Here is a 20,439-nt window from a genome sequence, read left to right as displayed (position 1 = left end):
ATACTCCAGTTCCAAGTACCTAAAATATGAGATTATAGATCCAAAAATATCCATTTAAATAACCGGAGAATTTCTTCAGCCCCCTTTAGACCCCTCCTAAAAATTAAAAATATTCACTTTTGGCAATTTTTCTGGGGGTTAGTCCTGAAAAGCTACAACCATGCCAAATTTCAACTTTCAACGTCAACCAGAAGTACCCCCTTATTTAATGTCTGTTAGTTCATGTAGTTATATATATATTAATTTGAAATATGCAATAACATGACATACTGCCATTTGAAAAAAATACAACTTTATGTTCGTTGCCAACATTAGTAATCTAATGGTAGTGTAGTGAGTAGAGTGAAACGACGTCTTCCTGCCGATATTTTCACAGTACAAAATTTTTCAGCGTTTTCTGTGTAGTAGTTTAGAAGTTACAATTGAGTATCAAGATAAATGATTTACTCCACTTTGTATTTTATATTTTTCTTCGTTTTATATTTTATTTTACCTTACAGGTTTTATTGGCTCAGTTGACTGGGAAACAAGAATATAAAACTTTAGTACAACAATTCTGTGATTACATGATGAATGATCAAAAAAGAACCCCAAAAGGTTTGATCTTTCTTGGAAATTGGGGACCTTTACGAAATGCAGCAAATGTAGTACTTATTTGCTTGGAAGTAAGTTAAAAAATAATAATCTATACTTCTGATTAATATCGTGCAATGACGTATTACTGGGAAGTGTTTATATATAGAGCACTGATAATTTTTAAATTGAAAATTGTGTTTAAGCCATGAGCGTCATATGAATTCGGACTAAGGTAGAGACAAAACCCATACTGTAGAGTTTTTAATTTTAGTTTAGGTATTCAACCTTGAAAATTGTGTGGAGGGTTTAAGATTGTGTATTCTTCAATGGGATTGCTGTCTAAATGTTAAAGGTAATAGTTGCCTTTCTTGTTTCTACATATCAATTAAAGCAGCGTTACCCAGTCTTTCTGATGTCACCTTAAGCAACTGCTAATTCTTCGCGGACTACCATGAAATTAATAATGATTTAAAAAAAAAAAAAAAAAACATATACACACATCATAAAAACGAAAATTTCAGAACACTAAGTGGGTCACTTATGGTAATGCAATACTGTTATAAATGAAGATATTCGGAAAAATATAATTGTACCAGTTAGGTCAATATTACGATTTCAACACACAAAATATGATGGATGATTCTGCCTTTCAGATGCCAATTTCCGTATATCTGGATCAAAAACTGGGTAATATCAGACGTAGATCTGACTCCACGATAAGTAAGTTCCTGAATTTGTTTTTCAGATTACGATATGAGTGTCTCACAGAGATATGTGATGACACAGGGCAACAAATGTTTTACAGCCTTTTTGGGACTTTCAGAATAAACACCCTTAGATTGAAACCAAAACTACAATGACAGTAACAAAAGGAACATCATTTTTAATGTCGAACCACAAGACTGCTCAATTAGTTGTTTTTCATTGACAGAAGAAAGTCTAAATTCAGAGTCTACAGAAAGGCAGTTTGCATCTGATCATATTTTCTTTAGGACAACTCGGAAAATGCAGGTGTACCGTAGTTGGGACGCCAATGACCTCAAATGTTCAATCGTACTTTCAACTACTTCACCAGAAAGGGATTGTTCACTGAAATCAATGAAATCATTCAGTATGTAAAAGGAATCGTATTATCCTATCTCCGAACAGTTGCATCACAAATTTAACTTCTTGATTCTTGCACAGCAAACATGGTGACAGATGTAAGTTGAAGATTCGAGTTTAAAGTATTTAAAATGTTTAAAGTGCTCGTCAAATAAGCAAGAGATGAGAGCCATGTGAAATCGTTTAAATTTTGTGTTAAATCAAATTAGAATTAACGAGGAACAAATTTGTTTCATCACTAATTTCAAACAACCACATCAGAATCTTACCAAGACTTCGAGCGAATTTCTGAATGTAATGATGAGGGTTCCTCATCATTCCCATTTCATTTACAAATAGCAGAAGATAACAGGCTGTTAAGAGGACGAACTTCAATAAAATTGACAATTTTTGCTGCCTTGTCAGAAACGGTTATCATTTTGAAGGGCTTACGGCATCTAGCTTGTCTAGTTTATTAATCCGAATAAATATGCTGAACCATGTACTACTTCCAAATTATTACCTTAAATTCTTAAGCTTGACATGTGTTTCACATACCTAATATATCTTTCAAATTTGGTTAATAATTTTGTCTTTTTTTTTTATCTTTCGGTATTCTGTTCTTCTCAATTGGTTTAAGCCTAAGTATGAGCAAATGATAAGATTCAATGAAAATAAAATATCCTGTCCATCTTCTTTAAATATCTCGTGGTCTTCCAAGGGTCCGTGGATAGGAAAAGACTGACTTCAAGTTTTACTAGTGTATAAAAAGTTATTGATACAAACTGTATGCATTTGTTTGTAAAAAATACAATTTGCTTGAAATTCTCATTTGAAACAACGTTAAAATTCATTTTTTAATTTATATTTCCTCTATTATTTTACTTGGTTGAAGTAAAGCGATCTTATTTTCAAAATATTATACACTAAGTTTTGACTTTTAATTAAACAAAAGCAGTATTACAGATTTTTTTAATGTTACAAAATAATTTTCTTTTATGTTTCCTTAATTATTCGGATTTATGCATATCCGGATTTCGTCCAGAACTAATCCGTATAATTCAAGTTTTACTGTAGTTTCTAGCGCCTATGCAGTAGTCTTGGGAAAACAGGATACAGGCAAATTGTTTTCTTGAACATTTGTACAGAGGCTGTTCAGCCTACGTTTGGCCGATTTCGTTCCTTCCCCCTCCTGGGCAGAATGGACTGACCCGACCTGGCTAGTGGCGTCCTGCAGTGTTGTGCAGTGGCTTCCTGGGAACGGATTTGTTTTTCCGCGCGGACGAAAATAACCACAAAACAGAACTATTGTTGTGAGTGTTGTGTTAAATTTGTTTCCAAGTATGTGGGTTTCCGCTGTGACCAAAATGCCGCCCAAACTAAGACGGTTTTGGGAAGGCTATGTTGCGGCTCTTTATGACGCCCACTTCAGTGTTTCTGTCATTAGAAAATAGTGCAAGAAGAATGGTTGCAACACCAGTTTAAGTGGAATAAAAAATGTTATTAAAAAGTACAAGGGCAACAAAGCTCCACCATTTCGATCACCAACAAAGTTGCCCAGGAAGCGGGAATGCACCAAGGCCACCTCCACCATGCAGAGGAAACTTCGCAAAATGGCAATGCAAGAAAATCCGCCAACACAAAGTTGTATGGCTAATCGTCTTGACGTGTATTTGGGTACTGTGAGCCGGACGTTACACCATCAACTCAAGCTGGAAAAAGTAATGAAAGCTCGCGGCCATCTTCTCACGGATGCCCACCAAAAGGAACGAAAGTGAAAACGCCCGGAATCTGTACGAACGGCATCTGGCAAAACAAAGATGGATGTACGTCGTAACGCTCGATAAAGCATGGATTTAACTTTCCGAGTGCGGCAAACCGAGAGCCATCATGTACCGAGAGAAAGGCGCCAAGAACTTCAGAAGGTGGGTCTGTGTCTGTAGAGAATCCTTCCCAAAAGGGTTCATGGTCGTTCTGGCTACTGTTACCGAGGTAAACTGAAGATTCGTAGGGTGGCGAAGAACTGCAAAATAAATTCGCAGTATTTTCAGGAGCAGATCATGCGGCCGATCTACGAGCATGAGATTCCAACAATGTACGGAAATGACGCCAATCTGGTATGCATTCACATGGACAATGCCTCATCACATACCTCACGATCGCCCCTCACATTCTACAGGGAGATAGAGGAGGCAAGTGGTATACAGGTGATACCTTTCAATGAGGTACCTGTTAAATCTCCAGATGCAAGTCCTATGGACTATTGTGAATTTGGATTGTTGAAGCGGGCTTTGGGAAACGGAGTGTGACAACTGTGGAAGGACTTTGGAAAGCTGTGCAAAGGGAATGGGACAAGATTCCCCTCCCAGTACTTCAGAGAAGCCTATTACAGTGGAAATTACGCTGTCGGGTTATTGTTAGGAACCAAGGGAAACACTTCGAGCACTTACGGACCTGGCGCCATGGATTCTTCTAAATTTTTAGGTAAGTCGAAATTGGCCAAATGTAGACTCAACAACCTCTGTAAAAGATAGATATACAAAAGTCAATAATTTTCCTGGTAGAGTATACGTATTATTAAAGTTTTTTTTTTCATTTACATAGACATGAAATTATATACAATTAATTCAAGGATAATTCTGGAAATTATCTTTTAATTTACTTATCAAGAAAAGTGTTTGCTGTTAAAGAATAAAGCATATTTTAAGAGTGTATATTTTAGGCTGTAAAAATACTTTTAAAAAAATCTGGTAATACGGTAGTGTAGTTAATTAGATATACCATGTGCCAGTAAATGGATTGTTTTTCGCTTTAAGAAATATGAAATTCTATAATTTTATAGATTTAATGTCATTACTAGGGATGGTCACAAAGTTCCGGTTCCGGTGAAACCGGTTCCGCGAGGAACCGGTTCTCGGAGATCCGGTTTTCAGAACCAGTTCTGGAACCGGTTCCAGACCTGGATCCGAAAACCCGGTTCCAGAACCGGATCTTAAGAACCGGTTCCAGATCTGGATCTGAAAACCCGGTTCCAAAACCGGATCTTAGGAACCGGTTCCAGATCTGGATCTGAAAACCCGGTTCCAGAACCGGATCTTAGGAACCGGTTCCAACCTGGATCCGAAAGCCCCCAAAGACCCGTAAGAGCATTTGCACACGTCCCCGGCAATGCCGGATCCGGCACCGACAATGCCGGAACCGGAACCGGGGCTGCTTTGCACACGCAGCCGGCAAAACCGGAGCCGGCTCCGGCAATGTCGGTGCCGGCGCTGCTTTGCACACACATCCCGGTAATGCCGGTGCCGAAAGGTAGTTTGAGTTTGAACGTGAAGGAGAGAACATGAGTCCGTTTTATACATTATATGAAAAGCTGTGTACATATGATTCGGAATTTTTTAATTAATTACTTTCGCATGTCTAAACAAACGTTCGATTTCTTAGTACAACGAATTAGTAATCATATTCAGCGCTGTTCATTTTTTTTTTTTTTTTTTTTTTTTTTTTTTTTTTTGCAAGAGCCGTGTAATATTACAGACTGACTTGAATAAATGGAAGGGTCGTTCAATATCTGAGAAATAGCTCAATGCAAAGAACAAGGTTAATTGTATTACGTCAATCAAGTGACGTAGGAGCATTAACGTCTAAATCCCCAAATATCTTTTCTTTAGTACACAAAGGTATATTGTAAATTGGTCCGTATATACTCCTAATTAAAAGCATTCGCAGAAAAACATGGCTAAATTAATAATTTTGACAAGTTACAATAGGTAGTAACCCTGTACTTAAACCCACAATCCAATAGTGTCAAATTGTCAAGAATTTGCGAAAACTGGTGGCAAATTGTCCGGTTTGTCGAATTTTGGTGGCAAATTGACAGCTGGTAAATTGTCCGTATCCCGAACATCGAAGTGGCCCATTTTTATGTCTTCGATTGTACACTCATGTCCAAAATTATTGTCGCATGTCTATAAATATGTTGTTCTAGGAATATAATTTGATAACGATTTCGCCCGGTATTTCTTATAATGTTAGTATGTGTATAATCGGCAAAGACATGTATGTGGTAAATTTCATGTCAAAGGAGCAGTAAATAAGAACAATAGAACGAAAATAAAACTTTCTTGTCCATTTAGCAACATTTTGTTTTACTCATTCTAATTTTAGTATTTATAATTGTTTTCCTATGAAATTTACCACAAATATACATTTCCCGATTATACACACAGTATCAGTATTAACAGTACTCTGCAAAATCATTATCAAAGTATATTCTTACAAGAAGACAGTTATAGATATGCGACAATCATTTTGGACATGAGTGTATATTTTATTTTCATTTACATATAATCTACATTTTATGTATCAACTGTAAGTAAACAGAAAGCATTTGAATCACTATTGTTTTATATTATCCTATACATACCTGTCGCGTCTCATTTCTTTTTGTCCATAGTGTCGAAGTCTTGTGCAAGGTTTGTATATACTTCTTTCCAGGCTTTCTGCTTTTCGACCTTGTCTTTATATGAGTCTGTAGTCTTGCCCCATAGACAAGGTCTCACTTCCACTAATTCAATGAAATTCTAGACATCGTACTGAAACACTTTAGTCATTGTCACTCGATGAACGATGAAATGAATTGTCACTGAAGCAAAACTTCAGTGCACTGCAGAAAACAACCCACTAAATCAAAAAGCTACTTCAAGCGGAAATAAGTAACATAGGCTATAGCGACACTCACGCAGAAAGTATGGCACTCCAGAATAGTTTTATATAAATGATAAACGTCAGTTTATTCCACCCCCTGTCAAATTGACCTACTTCTGTCCTTGATCCCCTGTGGGCTTGCATAGTTGCATACAGATAGACGAATCGAGTACATTCCTGGAATCGAACGGAGGAAACGGAACTAAATTATAATTTTCTTCAGCATAGGAGGATTTTTTCCAGGGGAGATTTTGTTCTAGATAGGCCTACATATGTAGTATGTCCGATATAACATTCATAGATAACGTTTTGCAATGCATCTTGGATCTTGTAAAACAAAAACATAGGCAATTTCGGCTGTAGCCTGTTGTGTTGATTAAATCAAATCATACTGTTATACAAGATATTCTTCTTTATGCATTCCTTTCCCTCTTTCAACAAACACCCCCCCCCCTTCCAAATTACGTACTATGATCTTGCAGGAGCCAAGTAAGACAATCCACACAAAAGAAAAATGCTTAGGAGAAACCTAATCGCTATCAATGATTGATAAAAGGAGTCTTGCAAACTATTATTTTTCTATACTTTCCCCCCGGGGGAGACTTAACAGAAGATCGAAAAAACGAGGTTATTTGCTCTTTGTGTGTGTGGATGTGTGCGCACGAGGTATATGGCCTTCTTTTGGTTTCTTTCTCTTTTTTCCACTTTTGTTGCCATAATTTTAACATCTATTTAAATTTCCCAAAATTGAAACAGGCTGAGATCAAACTATTTAAAATAATAATAATAATAATAATAATAATAATAATAATAATAATAATAATAATAATAATAATAATAATAATAATAATAATAATAATAAGATGATAGTTCTTACGTCCGAGCCGTTTCAGGCTGGAAAGGCAACATTGCGGCTGCCTATTTACTCAGTATACAATCGTTCTATGGAACAAATACCAGACAAGACAGAGTACATATTTTTATTATGATATATAAGGTAAAACAGTATGCAACCACAAGAATAGAAATTTTCTTGTTCTGTTTGTGCATTTTCATTTCTTTCTGTAGTTGTGTTGTAGTTTTTATTTACTTTAATTTTATTTACAACCTTTGTTATGCTTGGGAATGCCTACTTCTACGATTATGATGGATATTTATTACATACATACTGGGTTGCATAATTAACAGGATAAGCACTGGACAACTATCCTAGATTCATAATTTCTTCGTATCTCCATTTTGTTCATTTCCGTCATGTTGATTTTTTAAAAATTATGACTTCATATATGCTAAGACATATTCTCTATCAAAACGAATCCAACGACCCCTTTGTTTAAATCGTTTAAGTAAGTTTCAGCTGTAGAAGATAACAAATTAATATACATACATACATGTGTGAAACTCACTTTCCACGTTGCCGTAGTTGGATAATTCAAACAAGATCCGAATTTCCCTTGCTGAGAATTTATGTGAATAGCAAGCCACTATATTTGTGCTACCTCACAGCCATTTTGATTATTTCATTCTTCATTATATATTCATATGATGTGAAAAAAAGAAAATAACAAAAAACCTGAAGTAAACAAAAAATCCTAATACAGGAAAAGAAACAAGAATACACAACGCCTTGCCACTCACTCACTGTAGCTAGATTGAAGAAACCTATCAACAAGCCGGCTCCGTCTTTACCGGCTGCGTGTGCATCCACGCATAATAAAACATTGCCGCCGACAAAACCGGAGCCGGAGCCGGCACCGACGTGTCGGCGGCTAGTCCGGCTGCATTTGCCGGAGCCGGGAGTACCACCGGCTTTTTTGCCGGGTCGGAAAGCGTGTGCCAGCTACCATTTGATTACATTGCCGCCGACTCCATCGCCGGCATTGTCGGAACCGGATCCGGCATTGCCGGGGACGTGTGCAAACGCTGTAAAGGAGGCACTAAGTTCACCTTCTGAAATAATGCAAAGAGGATCATGCGCTTGTGCCTTCCCCGCCCAGACCCGCTTGTGCCCCCAGAAAAAAATGTTCGTCCACCAGTGGGTGTTTAGCCAATGAGTTTGCCAGTTACTCAGTTTATTTAGCCAAATGAGACAAGCTGCCGCCGCTTGGGCGCCTGCCTGTCGCTTCCACCATTTCATCTAGCATACTGTTCACAGCTTGCCAGAAGCTCGGGTTTAGCATAGGGATCGTCACAAAGTTTCGGATCCAGCGGAACCGGTTCCGCGAGGAACCGGTTCTGTTTTCAGAATCGGTTCCAGACTTGGATCCGAAGAACCGGTTCCAGACTTGGATCCGAAGAACCGGTTCCAGACCTGGATCCGAAGAACCGGTTCTAGACCTGAATCCGAAGAACCGGTTCCAGACATGGATCCGAAAAACCGGTTCCGGAACCGGATCTTCTAGAACCGGATCCGTTCATACCCGAAAACCGGTTCCACCAAGAACCGGTTCTGGCCATCCCTAGTCATTACTCTGTAGAACTATAATTACATTTAATTAAAAATATACTTATCATTTTCTCTAAAATATTATGATTATTTCATATCATACACTTCGAATTCACTTGAGAATATAAATAATAGTACTTGACTTCTGTTTTGAATGTGATGATTAACGTTCTTAACATTGCGTTGATTTCTTTGAATATAAAATAACAAGTTGATTTTGAAAATGACGTGATTATTTTTTTAAACATTAGTAATTGTCACTCTTGTTTTTAACAGGCAGCGAAAATAAACATTAAGCCAAAAGAATATCGAGAATTTGGCAAACAGCAAATCCATTATATCCTTGGAGATACTGGCAGAAGCTTTGTTGTAGGATATGGAATTAATCCACCACAAAGACCACATCATAGACCTGCGTAAGTGTCTAACTTAAAGTTTGTTTAATAGACAGAATATATATATGAAATACAATAATAAATGTTATGTTTCTGTAACACTTAATTAATACTTCGATCAAAATGGTTAGCGCAAATCTGTAGTGAATTACCTAAATGAAAGTAAGGTTCATTCCCAGAATAATCGTGGGACGTAAAACATTTAAAAAACCCTCTCCTCTTTCTTTCCTATTTCCTGTCATGCAATGGACTTGCGACTATTCGAGTCCCGGTTTACCGAACCTCTGGATTAGCCGAGAAAGTTCAAAAGAAAAAAAATGCCAGTTGACACCAATTGACCTTCTCAACTTATACCATCAAAGAAAGGCCAAACGATATTCCAAAAAATAATCATTGGTTTTAAAAAGAAGTTTTGTAGTTTTGTTTGATACTGTGTATACATATAAAAATACTGTTTTCTAAATAAGTTATAAACAATTCCTGTATAAAAAAAATATTTTGTTGTTTACAGTATGTAACTGTATCTTGTAACAGCAATCTATGTATTTCCGAGTTTTTGTATATCTGAGGTAGGATCGGTCTCAATTACCTCAGGTAATCACGAGTCTGCCGTATAGGGCCTATATACAACAGTAGTGTTGTAAATAGAAAAAAAACCGTTCGTATTTTTTCAGAAATGTACGTTTTTTTTAGAAAAAAAACATTGCCTCTCGTTTTTTTTCTAAATTTCGTTTTTTTTCAAATAGTCATTTGTAATGCATCTTACGTCTATTTCAGTACTAAATATTTTTATGTAGGTATAATCACCATAAAATGCAACATAAATTAAACGCTAGATACTGATACGCTACAAATATTTTACAATTTACATGAATACCATACCTATTAACAATTCGGGTTTCAGCAGTTTCCATCAATATCAACTAAGAAATAAAAGTAGAAATGAAATTTTGTGTTTTCGTGAAAGCAGGCCTTTAATAACTACGAAAATAATGTCACGAACAGTATAAAATTCAAATAACTTGTCTAATGGTAAAAACTAATACTAATTTGCCATAGTATTTTTCTAAATGTCATATATAAATAATTTGTCGACTAGATATATATGATATGCAGAGCCGGCTCTACCATACTTGTAACACGTGCATTTGCGTGGAGCGGCAAGTTTGGATGGTCCGGCAAAAATCTGTCATAAATATATTATTTAAATTAAATATTTCTTGTTGGAAACAGACTTCATGATGATGGTAGTTACATTTACTAAGCTGACCTTCTATTTGAATACTATATTCATAAATTATGTTTAGGTTTCATTAGTTTAAGGCCACATGGACAATGCTAAAGCAAATGGTCGAATAAATCCGAGCACAAATTGCTTGATTGTTGCCAAATGCAAGAATTCAATTCTCGAACAGTAGTGACTATCTGTTCCATTTAGTAAGTTATCACAGTTTTGATATGACAACTAGTCTTGTTTTTGTCAGAAACAAGTTCCTTATCATTGAAGATAGAAACAACTTTTTTTAAAAAATGTTAACAAATATAGAAGAGAAATCAAGAAATAAAGATAAAAGAGCTAGTTGCACTGGAATTGCAAACTGATACATTGAGATTGAAGCTCGATAGTGAATTCTATAAAAAGGATTACCATCTTTCCTCTGCAGGTGTGTTTGCTTTATCTTTCACTAACATAATACCGGTAGATTAATATTTAAAAAAAACAGACACAAGGGTATTGCATTTTTAGTAAGTATTTAAGCATTTCTGAGTGCAACTTCACTTACCCTCACCTTTGTTGTTCATGCTGGAGTAGCATAATTAAAATCATGACTTTTAAGATTTGTTCTTTCTGGAGAAAGAGGGAGGCGGCAAATTATGCTATTGCACGAGGCGACAAATTGACTAGGACCGGCCCTGATGATATGTATATAAAAGACATGAATATAGGATTACACAATTTGAAGTAATGCAGGGTGTTTCAAAATTAATATTAGGATATTGAAACTTTGTAATATCTATTACAATTAACTTACAATTATAAATATTATATCAAATGAAAGAGCAACTCAAACAGTTTTGTACGCACGCATGTACATGCATTATTTCTTCTGTCTGCCGTTAGAAAGAGCAAGCAGCAAAGATGTAGACTAGAGAGCAGAATGTTTTTTGTGTTTTAATAAAAACTGAATCTGTACAGTGCAACGGTCTGTGTGAAGAATATTAAGGAGACACTTGCAACTACGTCCTTATCGTTTGCAGTTGCTACAGGTCTAAAGCCTACAGACTACGGTTTACGTGTCAATTTCGCAAGTGAAATATTGCTGCATAACAATGAAGATCGTGGATCGTGTCGTCTTCAGTGATAAATCGACATTTCACCTAAGAGCTAATGTGCACTCATAATGTTTGTATCTGGCCGTCAGCAAATCCTCAGGAGATGGTACACTTGAAACGAGACTCCCCTAAATTCAATGTGTTTTGTACCATATGGCGGAAAGTTTATGGGCCTTTCTTGCCTATCGACTAGATGTGTGCCGTGTGACGAATGAATATCACATTGAACACTTGTAGCAAAGAGGTGCTCTTTTACTTGATGCATTGCTTTGAGGTGCTCTTTTACTTGATGCATTGCTTATAATTGTACGTAAAATGTAATAAGTACTACGAAGACTTAAAACCCCAAAATTCATTTTGAAACACCCTGCATTTCTCACCAACAGTGTTGGAACTCAGATGTAAAAAGGAGTGAAAATTTTCCTTATAAAGTTATTGTTTACAACAACGATATTATTATTAGTCGAGACTAACAACGATATTATTATTAGTTGAGACTATAACTACAACAACAACACGAGTTAGTAGTCAAAAAATATATAATCTAATGTATACTCGATGGCCCAGGTGGCCAAAGTGGCACACACGGGTGCGTCATTTGTTTAATCCGCTCCTGTGTGGACATTAATTAAGATATCGGGATATTATTCTTGCAAAATATGGTTGCACTATAGTTTATCATATTAATTTTTTTCTTCTGGTGTCGAATTTCCTTCTCAAATTTCACCCCAGTCAAAAATTCAAGAATTTTCTAATTTCGAATTTCCTTTACTTCTTTTTTCCCTGTAGCTTCCTTCAGGCCCGTAGCCAGCCCAATAATTTAGAGGGGGCCCGGTAGAAGTTAGGGGGGGCCCGACACAATAATATTATACTTCATCACCATATTATAGTTCATTTGCAAGCCTACCGTGAAATTTTATGGGGGCCAGCCAAAATTTAGGGGGGGGGGGCGGGCCACTCTTGCCCCCCGTGGATACGGGCCAGGCTTCCTTCCTTGTAGAAAGACCTCCTTAAGACTTGCCAGGTAGATACCTCGGATGGATACCTAACTGTTGACATTAATTGGACGGGCCTGCGCGCAGTGTTGCCAATTAGGGAAATTAAAATTTTCCTAAGTTTGGGCAAAAAATTAGAAATTTTTGTTTATAAATCCGTACCTATACGTCCGAGTGCAAGTCAACTTACGCCAATCGAACATTTGTTCTTACTTAACAAATGCAAATACAGATTGTTACAATGGGTTAATTAGGGAACGCACGAAAAATTCGTATTTAGGTTTTAACACATAATTTTTCTAGTTTTTCCTGACTTTTCTGTTTACCTTAATATATTTTTGGTAATTACAAGTTTTGTTCCTTAAATATCGTCATAATACTTGTAGGATATATTAGTGGTGTACCAATGTTTAATTTAAGATAGTTTGCATCTGTCTGGTCGCAGTGTTACCAGCTACAGAAAATTTTAATTCCAGATTTTAGGGGGAAATTTTGGAAAAATTATCTGTTTTGTCTCTATTATTTCTCTCTTGTCGGCTATATCGGACCAAACGTACCAGTATCTGGAAGTCTCGTCTTTACTTTACACAACGCACTATAGAAAGTTTCAATAGGATAATTAGGGGAAGTACAGTAGACCTTGTTCTCTAATTGGGAAGATAACTGTGATTTTTTTAAAGGTAGAATGAGATATTTTTTTTATTGGCATGCTTACTTTATTATATATCGTCACAATACTTGTAGGAGGGATATATTAGAGGGATACCAAAGCTTATTTTAAGATAGTTTGTGTGTGTCTGATAGTAAGTAGTGTTGCGAGCTACAGAAAATTTTAATTCCAGATTTTAGGCGCAAATTTTGGAAAAAAAAATCCCTTTTTTATTTCTATTATCTCCTTCTTGTTGGCTACATTCGAACAAACGTACCAGTATCTAACAGCCCCATCCTTAGCCTACATAGCGCACCATAAAAAGTTTCACTAGAATAATTAGAGAAAGTACAGTTGAGGTTTATAATAAACCATGTTCCGTAAATGGTAAGAAACTGGTGAATTTCTGAGGTAGAATGATATTTTTTTAAAATTTTCTTGCTTACTTTGTTAGATATCGTCATGATACTTGTAGGATATATTCTTGGAGTACTGAGGTTTATTTTTAGATAGTTTTCGTCTGTCTGATGGCAGTGTTTCCAGGCAAAACAATTAATTCCCGCTTTTAGGTGAAAAATTTGGAAATTTTCCCTTTTGCCCTCTATTATTACCTTCTTACTGGCTACATTGAAACAAACGTACCACTACCTGAAAGCTTCCTCTTTGCCCTACAGAACGCACCATAAAAAGTTTCAATAGGATAATTAGAGAAGCTGTAACCCCGGCATATTTGATTTTTGCTTGTGAGGCGTAAAAATTGTCAAAATTTCATGTGATGACAGAATTTTTTCTTTCCCTCTTTGGATGCAAGCAAGCGACTTCAGGATTTCACTGTACCTTGTCAACACACCAAAGATTTTTTTAGGTGACTTGAACCCATATAGCAGCAGTGGTACTAGATACAAAATATTTTGAAATTCGGTTAGGGAATTTTTTGTAAATTTTCACCCCTACATTTCCCTCAATAATTTCCCACCCATTGGAAACACTGCAATGCAACTTATACCAAAAAATAACCACATCCATTTTCTAAAAAACAAGGACTTAACCATATCAATCGAATGAATGGTTTTTGAGCAATAAGTCACTAACTGGAAATGTAGGAAAACGCCAAAAATGACCTGGGGCCGAAAGGAATAATCACACAATTTTGCTAGTATATATGTACAAAGAAACAAAAAATTTGTAAGTTACGAGGGCTTCGACTCAAGTTCTGTTGATTATTTCAATAATCTGCAACGTAAATCAATAAAAAATAGTTGCCAGAAAAAAAACAGAGATTTGAAAAAAACATGAAAAAGAACGATGTTTTTTATTGAAAAAAAACTTCACAGAAAAAAAACCGTTTTTTTACAACACTATACAACAGTATATCAAGAACAAACGTCTTGAAAAAGGACGACGTTAAAGAAAGAAAGAAAGAAAGAAACACTTGTGGAAGGTAAGAGTTCTTAACTTTCCGTCATATTAAGGTCTCCAATCAGCACTAATCCGTTATCAGCAGTCCTTTCAGTACCAAACAACAACGTACAGCTTATCCTGGGATCCGAACAGCATGAACTTCCACTTAGAATTGTAATATATTTTTTGTGTGTTTTATGTGCTGCAACTATTTATGATGAAATTAGCGCTGTTTCGAATTAAAATTATTCTACACTACTATGTGATATAGTATATGTTTGTTATGTAAATTCTGAATATCACTTATCTTCCATTTGCTTCCTAAAAATCGTAAGATCTTCATGTTTCACTGAAAAATCTGACAACTTTTGTTGATTTAATTTTAGAAATAGTTTCAATGAATTATGGATGAGCTCGATGTTAAAAATCTACTGTTTTCTACAACAATTATCGTTAAGCTAAAGTAAATGTTTTAACGCTGTTGAATACCATCCGCCATCTTTGTTTCTTTACCCAATTGATTAATATACAGACTAATTTTTGTTTTCTTTGCAAATATACTGGAATTTTAATTGTTTGACTTTGTTTAATTCTTCTCCAAATCTATAAATATCCCTCTCTTCGTGAAAATTAAAGTTTTGTTATATTGTATATTTTTCAGTATTTAATAACCGAATTTAATGTAATATTACATGTGTTTACTACAGGGTGTCCGGAAAGTGGCACAACCTGAATTTTAGAGCATCAGAACTTTTGAAATATAAGTGTAAATCAAATGAAACTGCCACCTAATTTGTAGATATTTTTGAGATATGGACCACTAACTAACTAACTCTGTAGTCTATGGAACTCGGAGGTTCAATGCCGTATTCACAAAAGCTCTCCGTTGACTTTTATCCTTAGCCAACTGGATCCATCCTTAATATTATCCTCTCATCTGTGCCCAGGTCTTCCTACTGGACGTTTTCCGATTGGATTTCCAGTCAAAACTTCTAAAGCGTTCCAACTTTCTTCCATTCTGGCCACATGACTAACCCATCTCAACCTCCTAGATTTGATGATTCTAACAATGTTCGGTAAGCTGTATAAATATGAATTATGTAGTTCCTCGTTACAAGGTTTTCGGCATTCCTCATTCCAGTTCCTCTTGGGTCTGAATAATCGTTTTAGGATCTTGTTCTCAAATACTTTCAGTCCATAGTTCTTCCCTCAGAGTAAGCGACCATGTTTCACAACAACTTTGAGTTATTATTATTATTATTATTATTATTATTATTATTATTATTATTATTATTATTATTATTATTATTATTAAGAAACGTGAAAAATCAGGAATTGAAGGCAGGTGTGACATATCTTCCGGGCAAATTGGAATGTTAATAAATAGGCTCGGTGGGGATGTATCATTCTGAAATAAGGGGGACACATTAGCACAAAGTGCAGACATCCCACGACCGAATTATTGGCGTGGAGTAAAAAAAAAAAAGTTTTCTGGCGTTATAGCGTAATATGACAAATGACAGTAAACCAGTGTCAATACATGTCCCTGGATACGGATAGACTGCTACAAACAAACAAGAAATTTGCAAATCATTGAGAAAAGTAATAATCATGCTACCCTTGCCAACGACTTCCTATCCTCAAATCAATGGGCTAAAAACATAAAGATGGCTAGAAGTTAGTGCCGTTAAAAAATTAGCAACGTAATCTAATGTTTTGTTTTTATTTATTTATTTATTTATCTTTTATAGTTCTTGTCCTGATCCGCCGGTGCCCTGTGACAGGTCCTACTACAATACCGATGAACCAAATATACACACACTGTATGGTGCTTTGATTGGCGGTCCGGATGAAAATGACAATTTTGCAGACAATAGAAGCGATTTTATATCAAATGTAGTAGGACTGGACTACAACGCTGGTTTCCAGACTGCTTTGGTTGAATTAATACAACTCCGTCTGAAGATAGTGAAACACTAAAATGAAGAACTTTGAAAAATAACTATTTGTGAAGAACTGTACATTTGCCTAATAAAAATGCAATAATTTTTTTGTGTGATATTTGTGTTTATACAGATTAAGATCAGGGCCGTAACTTATGAGAGGAGGGCAGGGGGCAACTGCCCCACAGAGAAGCTTCCCACCGTTCGAAGGAGCCCATTTTAAGACAAAATTTTCTTACGCCATATACGATACTAATATGCAATTATAAATGAAAAATCAAACAAGTTCACTACATTACATAACTTAAACAAAACAACACACAAAAGCTAAGTAGAACAAAAATGAGTCGTGGACCCATTTCAGTTAAAAAAAAAATCTACTATTACGGGCCCTAGAAATAGTATTAATTCGTTTGTCTTTAAGATTTATCAATATTGTCCCCTTAATTAATTTGTCATGTATGGAACGGGCTCAGTGGCGTAACTAACGGCCCTGCAGATCTTGCCGTGCGGGAGGGCTCACAGGCTCCGGGGGCCCATAAAGAGTAAGAGAAAGATGGAAAGAGAGGGCGCAGGTATTAGAAAAACAACTTTTCTAGGGGGCCGAAATACGCGTATTAATGCTTGCCCACCCAGAAAAAAATCTAAGTTATGGTGCTGATTAAGATGGAACTTGTTACGAAAGCGAATCTAATGTTGGGAAAAAGGATCATGGGTTGCATCCATGATGTTACACTTATAGCATGTAGATAGGTTACAAAAATGCAATGAAATTCAAGTCTTATTAACGTTTAAAGGGAAAAAATTATCCAAAGTGATGAGGCATCAGCGGTGCCAGATCTAGCATAATGATGCTAGATCTAGCATAATTTGCACGTCTTTAGCATCTAGCATCTTGCTTTTAGCATCCTGCCCAAATCTAGCATAACTTCAGCAAGTTTATCAAAAAGCCGCAAAACCTGGAAATGAGAAAGAAGTTGGTCATGGGAGGAAAAAGAACTGTAGAAATGTACCCTCTCCCATTCATTCATACAGACGGTAAACCATACAGACAGTCTTATTGTTCGAATCAAGTTCGAAACGGCAGTAGGTCATCCCTTTACCGATGCCTTTAGAAAAGGGGCGGGAAAATAAAAACAATTTAGTGGTTCTGAAAATGAGTTTTATTGGAGACGGTAGCTTCTTGACATTAAGATGAAACATATAGCACACAAATGCAGGTGACTCAAAGGCCTTTCGGTGGGGGCCGCGGTGGCTCACTGGTAGAGCGTTCACCTCTGGTGCTTGGGGTACCGGATTCGATCCCAGCCCCCGCCAAGTGAACTTTGTGATGGACAAACACCATGTGCGTGGGTTTTCTCGGGGTTCTCCCGTTTCCTCCCACTTTCTTCATTCCACCATTTCATTCATTACTCATCATCACCGCCTCCTTTAGCCTAACCGGCATAACGTGGGACGTAAAACTAAAAGATTTCATTTCATTTTTCAAAGCCCTTTCGCCATGTGTTTGACCCAGTCCACCCCAGAGATGCTTTTTTTTTTTTTTTTTTTTTTTTTTTTTGCTCCACCCAGGGTTTTCTAATCCTTTGACTACGAGGTCATTTTCTTTCAAAATATGTAAGCAAACACTTTGCATACATTTATACGACATATTTTTCTTTATTTATTCTTCTTAGAAACCAAGATTCAGAATAATTCCAAACTGTGAGTCTGGCAACAAGTGCACTAGTTTAGTTGAGTTAAAGATTTGGTGCATGAAGTATTGAGTTGTATCCTCGCACACTTGCGCTCTGCTTATTTTAAGTTATGTTATCGTATCTCAACTTCGGTTTTCTTTTCGTTAAAAGCTTCTGAATTAGTAATTATGAGGATCTAGCGTAATTTGACCGAATCTAGCATAATTTCGATCAAATTTTGGAATAATTCCGAGCTGTGAGTCTGGCAACGCTGTGAGGCATACAGCAATTGACAGATCATATTGGGATCAAGAAAATGACATGCGTGAACGTAATACGAGGGTCATGCAGAAAGTAAAACAATGCAAAATTATATCGTTTGCTTTTCTACAAAATTAAAAGCACAATATTTATTGGAAGAAACAATTGTTACATACCTGAAGCTTCCTTCACATTTCTACATAATCACCTCGTACATTTAAATATTTGTCGTATTTGTTAACGAGTTTCAAAATTCCCATGTTATATACTCTTCTGCTTCCTGTTCATTAAACCAGGTGGTCACTGCATTCTCCAACTCCTGTCATAAAATCCACAAAAAAAAAAAAAAAAAAAAAAAAAAAAAAAAAAAACGCCTTTACGATCCAATTAGACAGTTGCCAGGACCTTTCATGTTGAGAGAGTCTGAATTTTCTTGGTTTTATGGGTCATTAGGGATGATATCATTCAAGTGATTGGCATTTGCTCTCTGGAATGATGTGAGACACCCAGATCTCATCACCAGTCAGAATCTGACCAATGTGTGAGAGCGGTCTTTCGTTTGAATGCAGTGACCACTTGGGTTAATGAACTGGCATAGCAGAAGAGTATAACATGGGAATTTTGAAGCTCGTAAAGAGATACAACAAATGTTTAACACTTTCGAGACAGGAAATGAAATGAAATGAAATCTTTGAGTTTTACGTCCCACGGTTATGCCGGTTATGCTAAAAGAGACGGTGATTATGAGTAATGAATGAAATGGTGGAATGAAGAAAGTGGGAAGAAACGGGAGAACTCCGAGAAAACCCATGCACACGGTGTTTGTCCACCACAAAGTTCACTTGGCGGGGCTGGGATCGAACCCAGGACCCCAAGCACCAGAGGTGAACGCTCTACCCCTGAGCCACCGCGGGAAAGGATCGGGAAGGTGGCACACATGGATGTACCGCTTTCTTAATCCTCTGCTGTGTGATCACCAATTAAGATATCGGAATTATTTTTTTCTATGCCAAATATGGTTGGACTACAGTTTATCCTGATGGTATTTTTTTCCTGAGTGTCGAATTTCTCGCACAAATTTGAGTTCAAAGTAGAAAATTCAAGAATTTTCAAATTTCCACTTTTCTTTTTTCCTTTTTTCCTATAGCTTCCTTCGTTTTAGAGAAATCTATTTAGAACTTGTCAGGTACACGATATTATCTTGTAAGGATACTTAATTGTTGAGACGAATTGGACCAATCCGCAATCAGTGTTGCCAACTAGGGAAATTAAAATTTCCCTATTTTGGGACAAAAAATAGAAATTTTCGAAATTTAAGTTTATAAATTCGTACCTGTACTTATGAACGCAGGTCAACTTACGCCAGTCGAATATCAATCCTTACTGAACAAAAGCAAGTACAAATTTTTACAATTGGGTAATTAGGGGGCGCACGAAAAATTTCAATTTAGTAGGTTCTAAACCTTGATTTTTTACTTTTCTGTTTAAAATAACTTTTTTTTTTTAAAAAAAAATTACAAGATTCGTTTCTTAGATATTGACACGATATTTGTAGGATATATTAGTGGTGTACGAGAGATTATTTTAAGATAGCAGTGTTTCCAGCCACAGAAAATTTTAATTCTCTATTTTAGGGGGAAATTCGTAAAATATCCCTTTTTTCCTCTTGTTGGCTACATTGGAACAATTGTACCAGTATATGATAGCCTCGTTTCTAAGTTACACAACGCACAATGGACAGTTTCATTTGGGTAATTAGAGGAAGTACAGTTGAGGTTTACAGTAGACCTTGTTCTCTAAGTGGAAAAATAATTGACTTTTTTTTTTAGGTAGAATGAGATATTTTTTAATGACATGTTTACTTTATTAGATATCGTCACAATACTTCCCAAGTAGCAAGAAAGCTTTCTGCCAGTTGGCGCGTGTTTGGCTTTTGGTTTTCTACGCTTGCTCTTTCAACGCGTGCTTTCATACAA

General features: G+C 36.2%; 1 protein-coding gene across 1 annotated transcript in view; it reads left to right on the top strand.

Annotated features, from left to right (window-relative positions):
• The window catches only part of LOC145660921 (endoglucanase E-4-like), a 60,528-nt gene extending 43,770 nt beyond the window's left edge, over window positions 1–16,758 (top strand). The window contains exons 7-9 of the mRNA XM_081726356.1: window positions 501–665; window positions 9,086–9,225; window positions 16,335–16,758. Coding sequence (XP_081582482.1) covers window positions 501–665; window positions 9,086–9,225; window positions 16,335–16,563 — 534 coding nt within the window. The 3' untranslated portion in view covers window positions 16,564–16,758. The remainder of the gene's footprint in view (window positions 1–500; window positions 666–9,085; window positions 9,226–16,334) is intronic.
• Window positions 16,759–20,439: the final 3,681 nt, after the last annotated feature.

The sequence above is a fragment of the Thermobia domestica genome, chromosome 9 (assembly GCF_964235325.1).
Source record: "Thermobia domestica chromosome 9, izTheDome1.hap1.1, whole genome shotgun sequence".
Taxonomy (NCBI): domain Eukaryota; kingdom Metazoa; phylum Arthropoda; class Insecta; order Zygentoma; family Lepismatidae; genus Thermobia; species Thermobia domestica.
The sequence above is the reverse complement of the archived record's forward strand: the minus strand, read 5'-3'. Positions and strand labels throughout refer to the sequence as shown.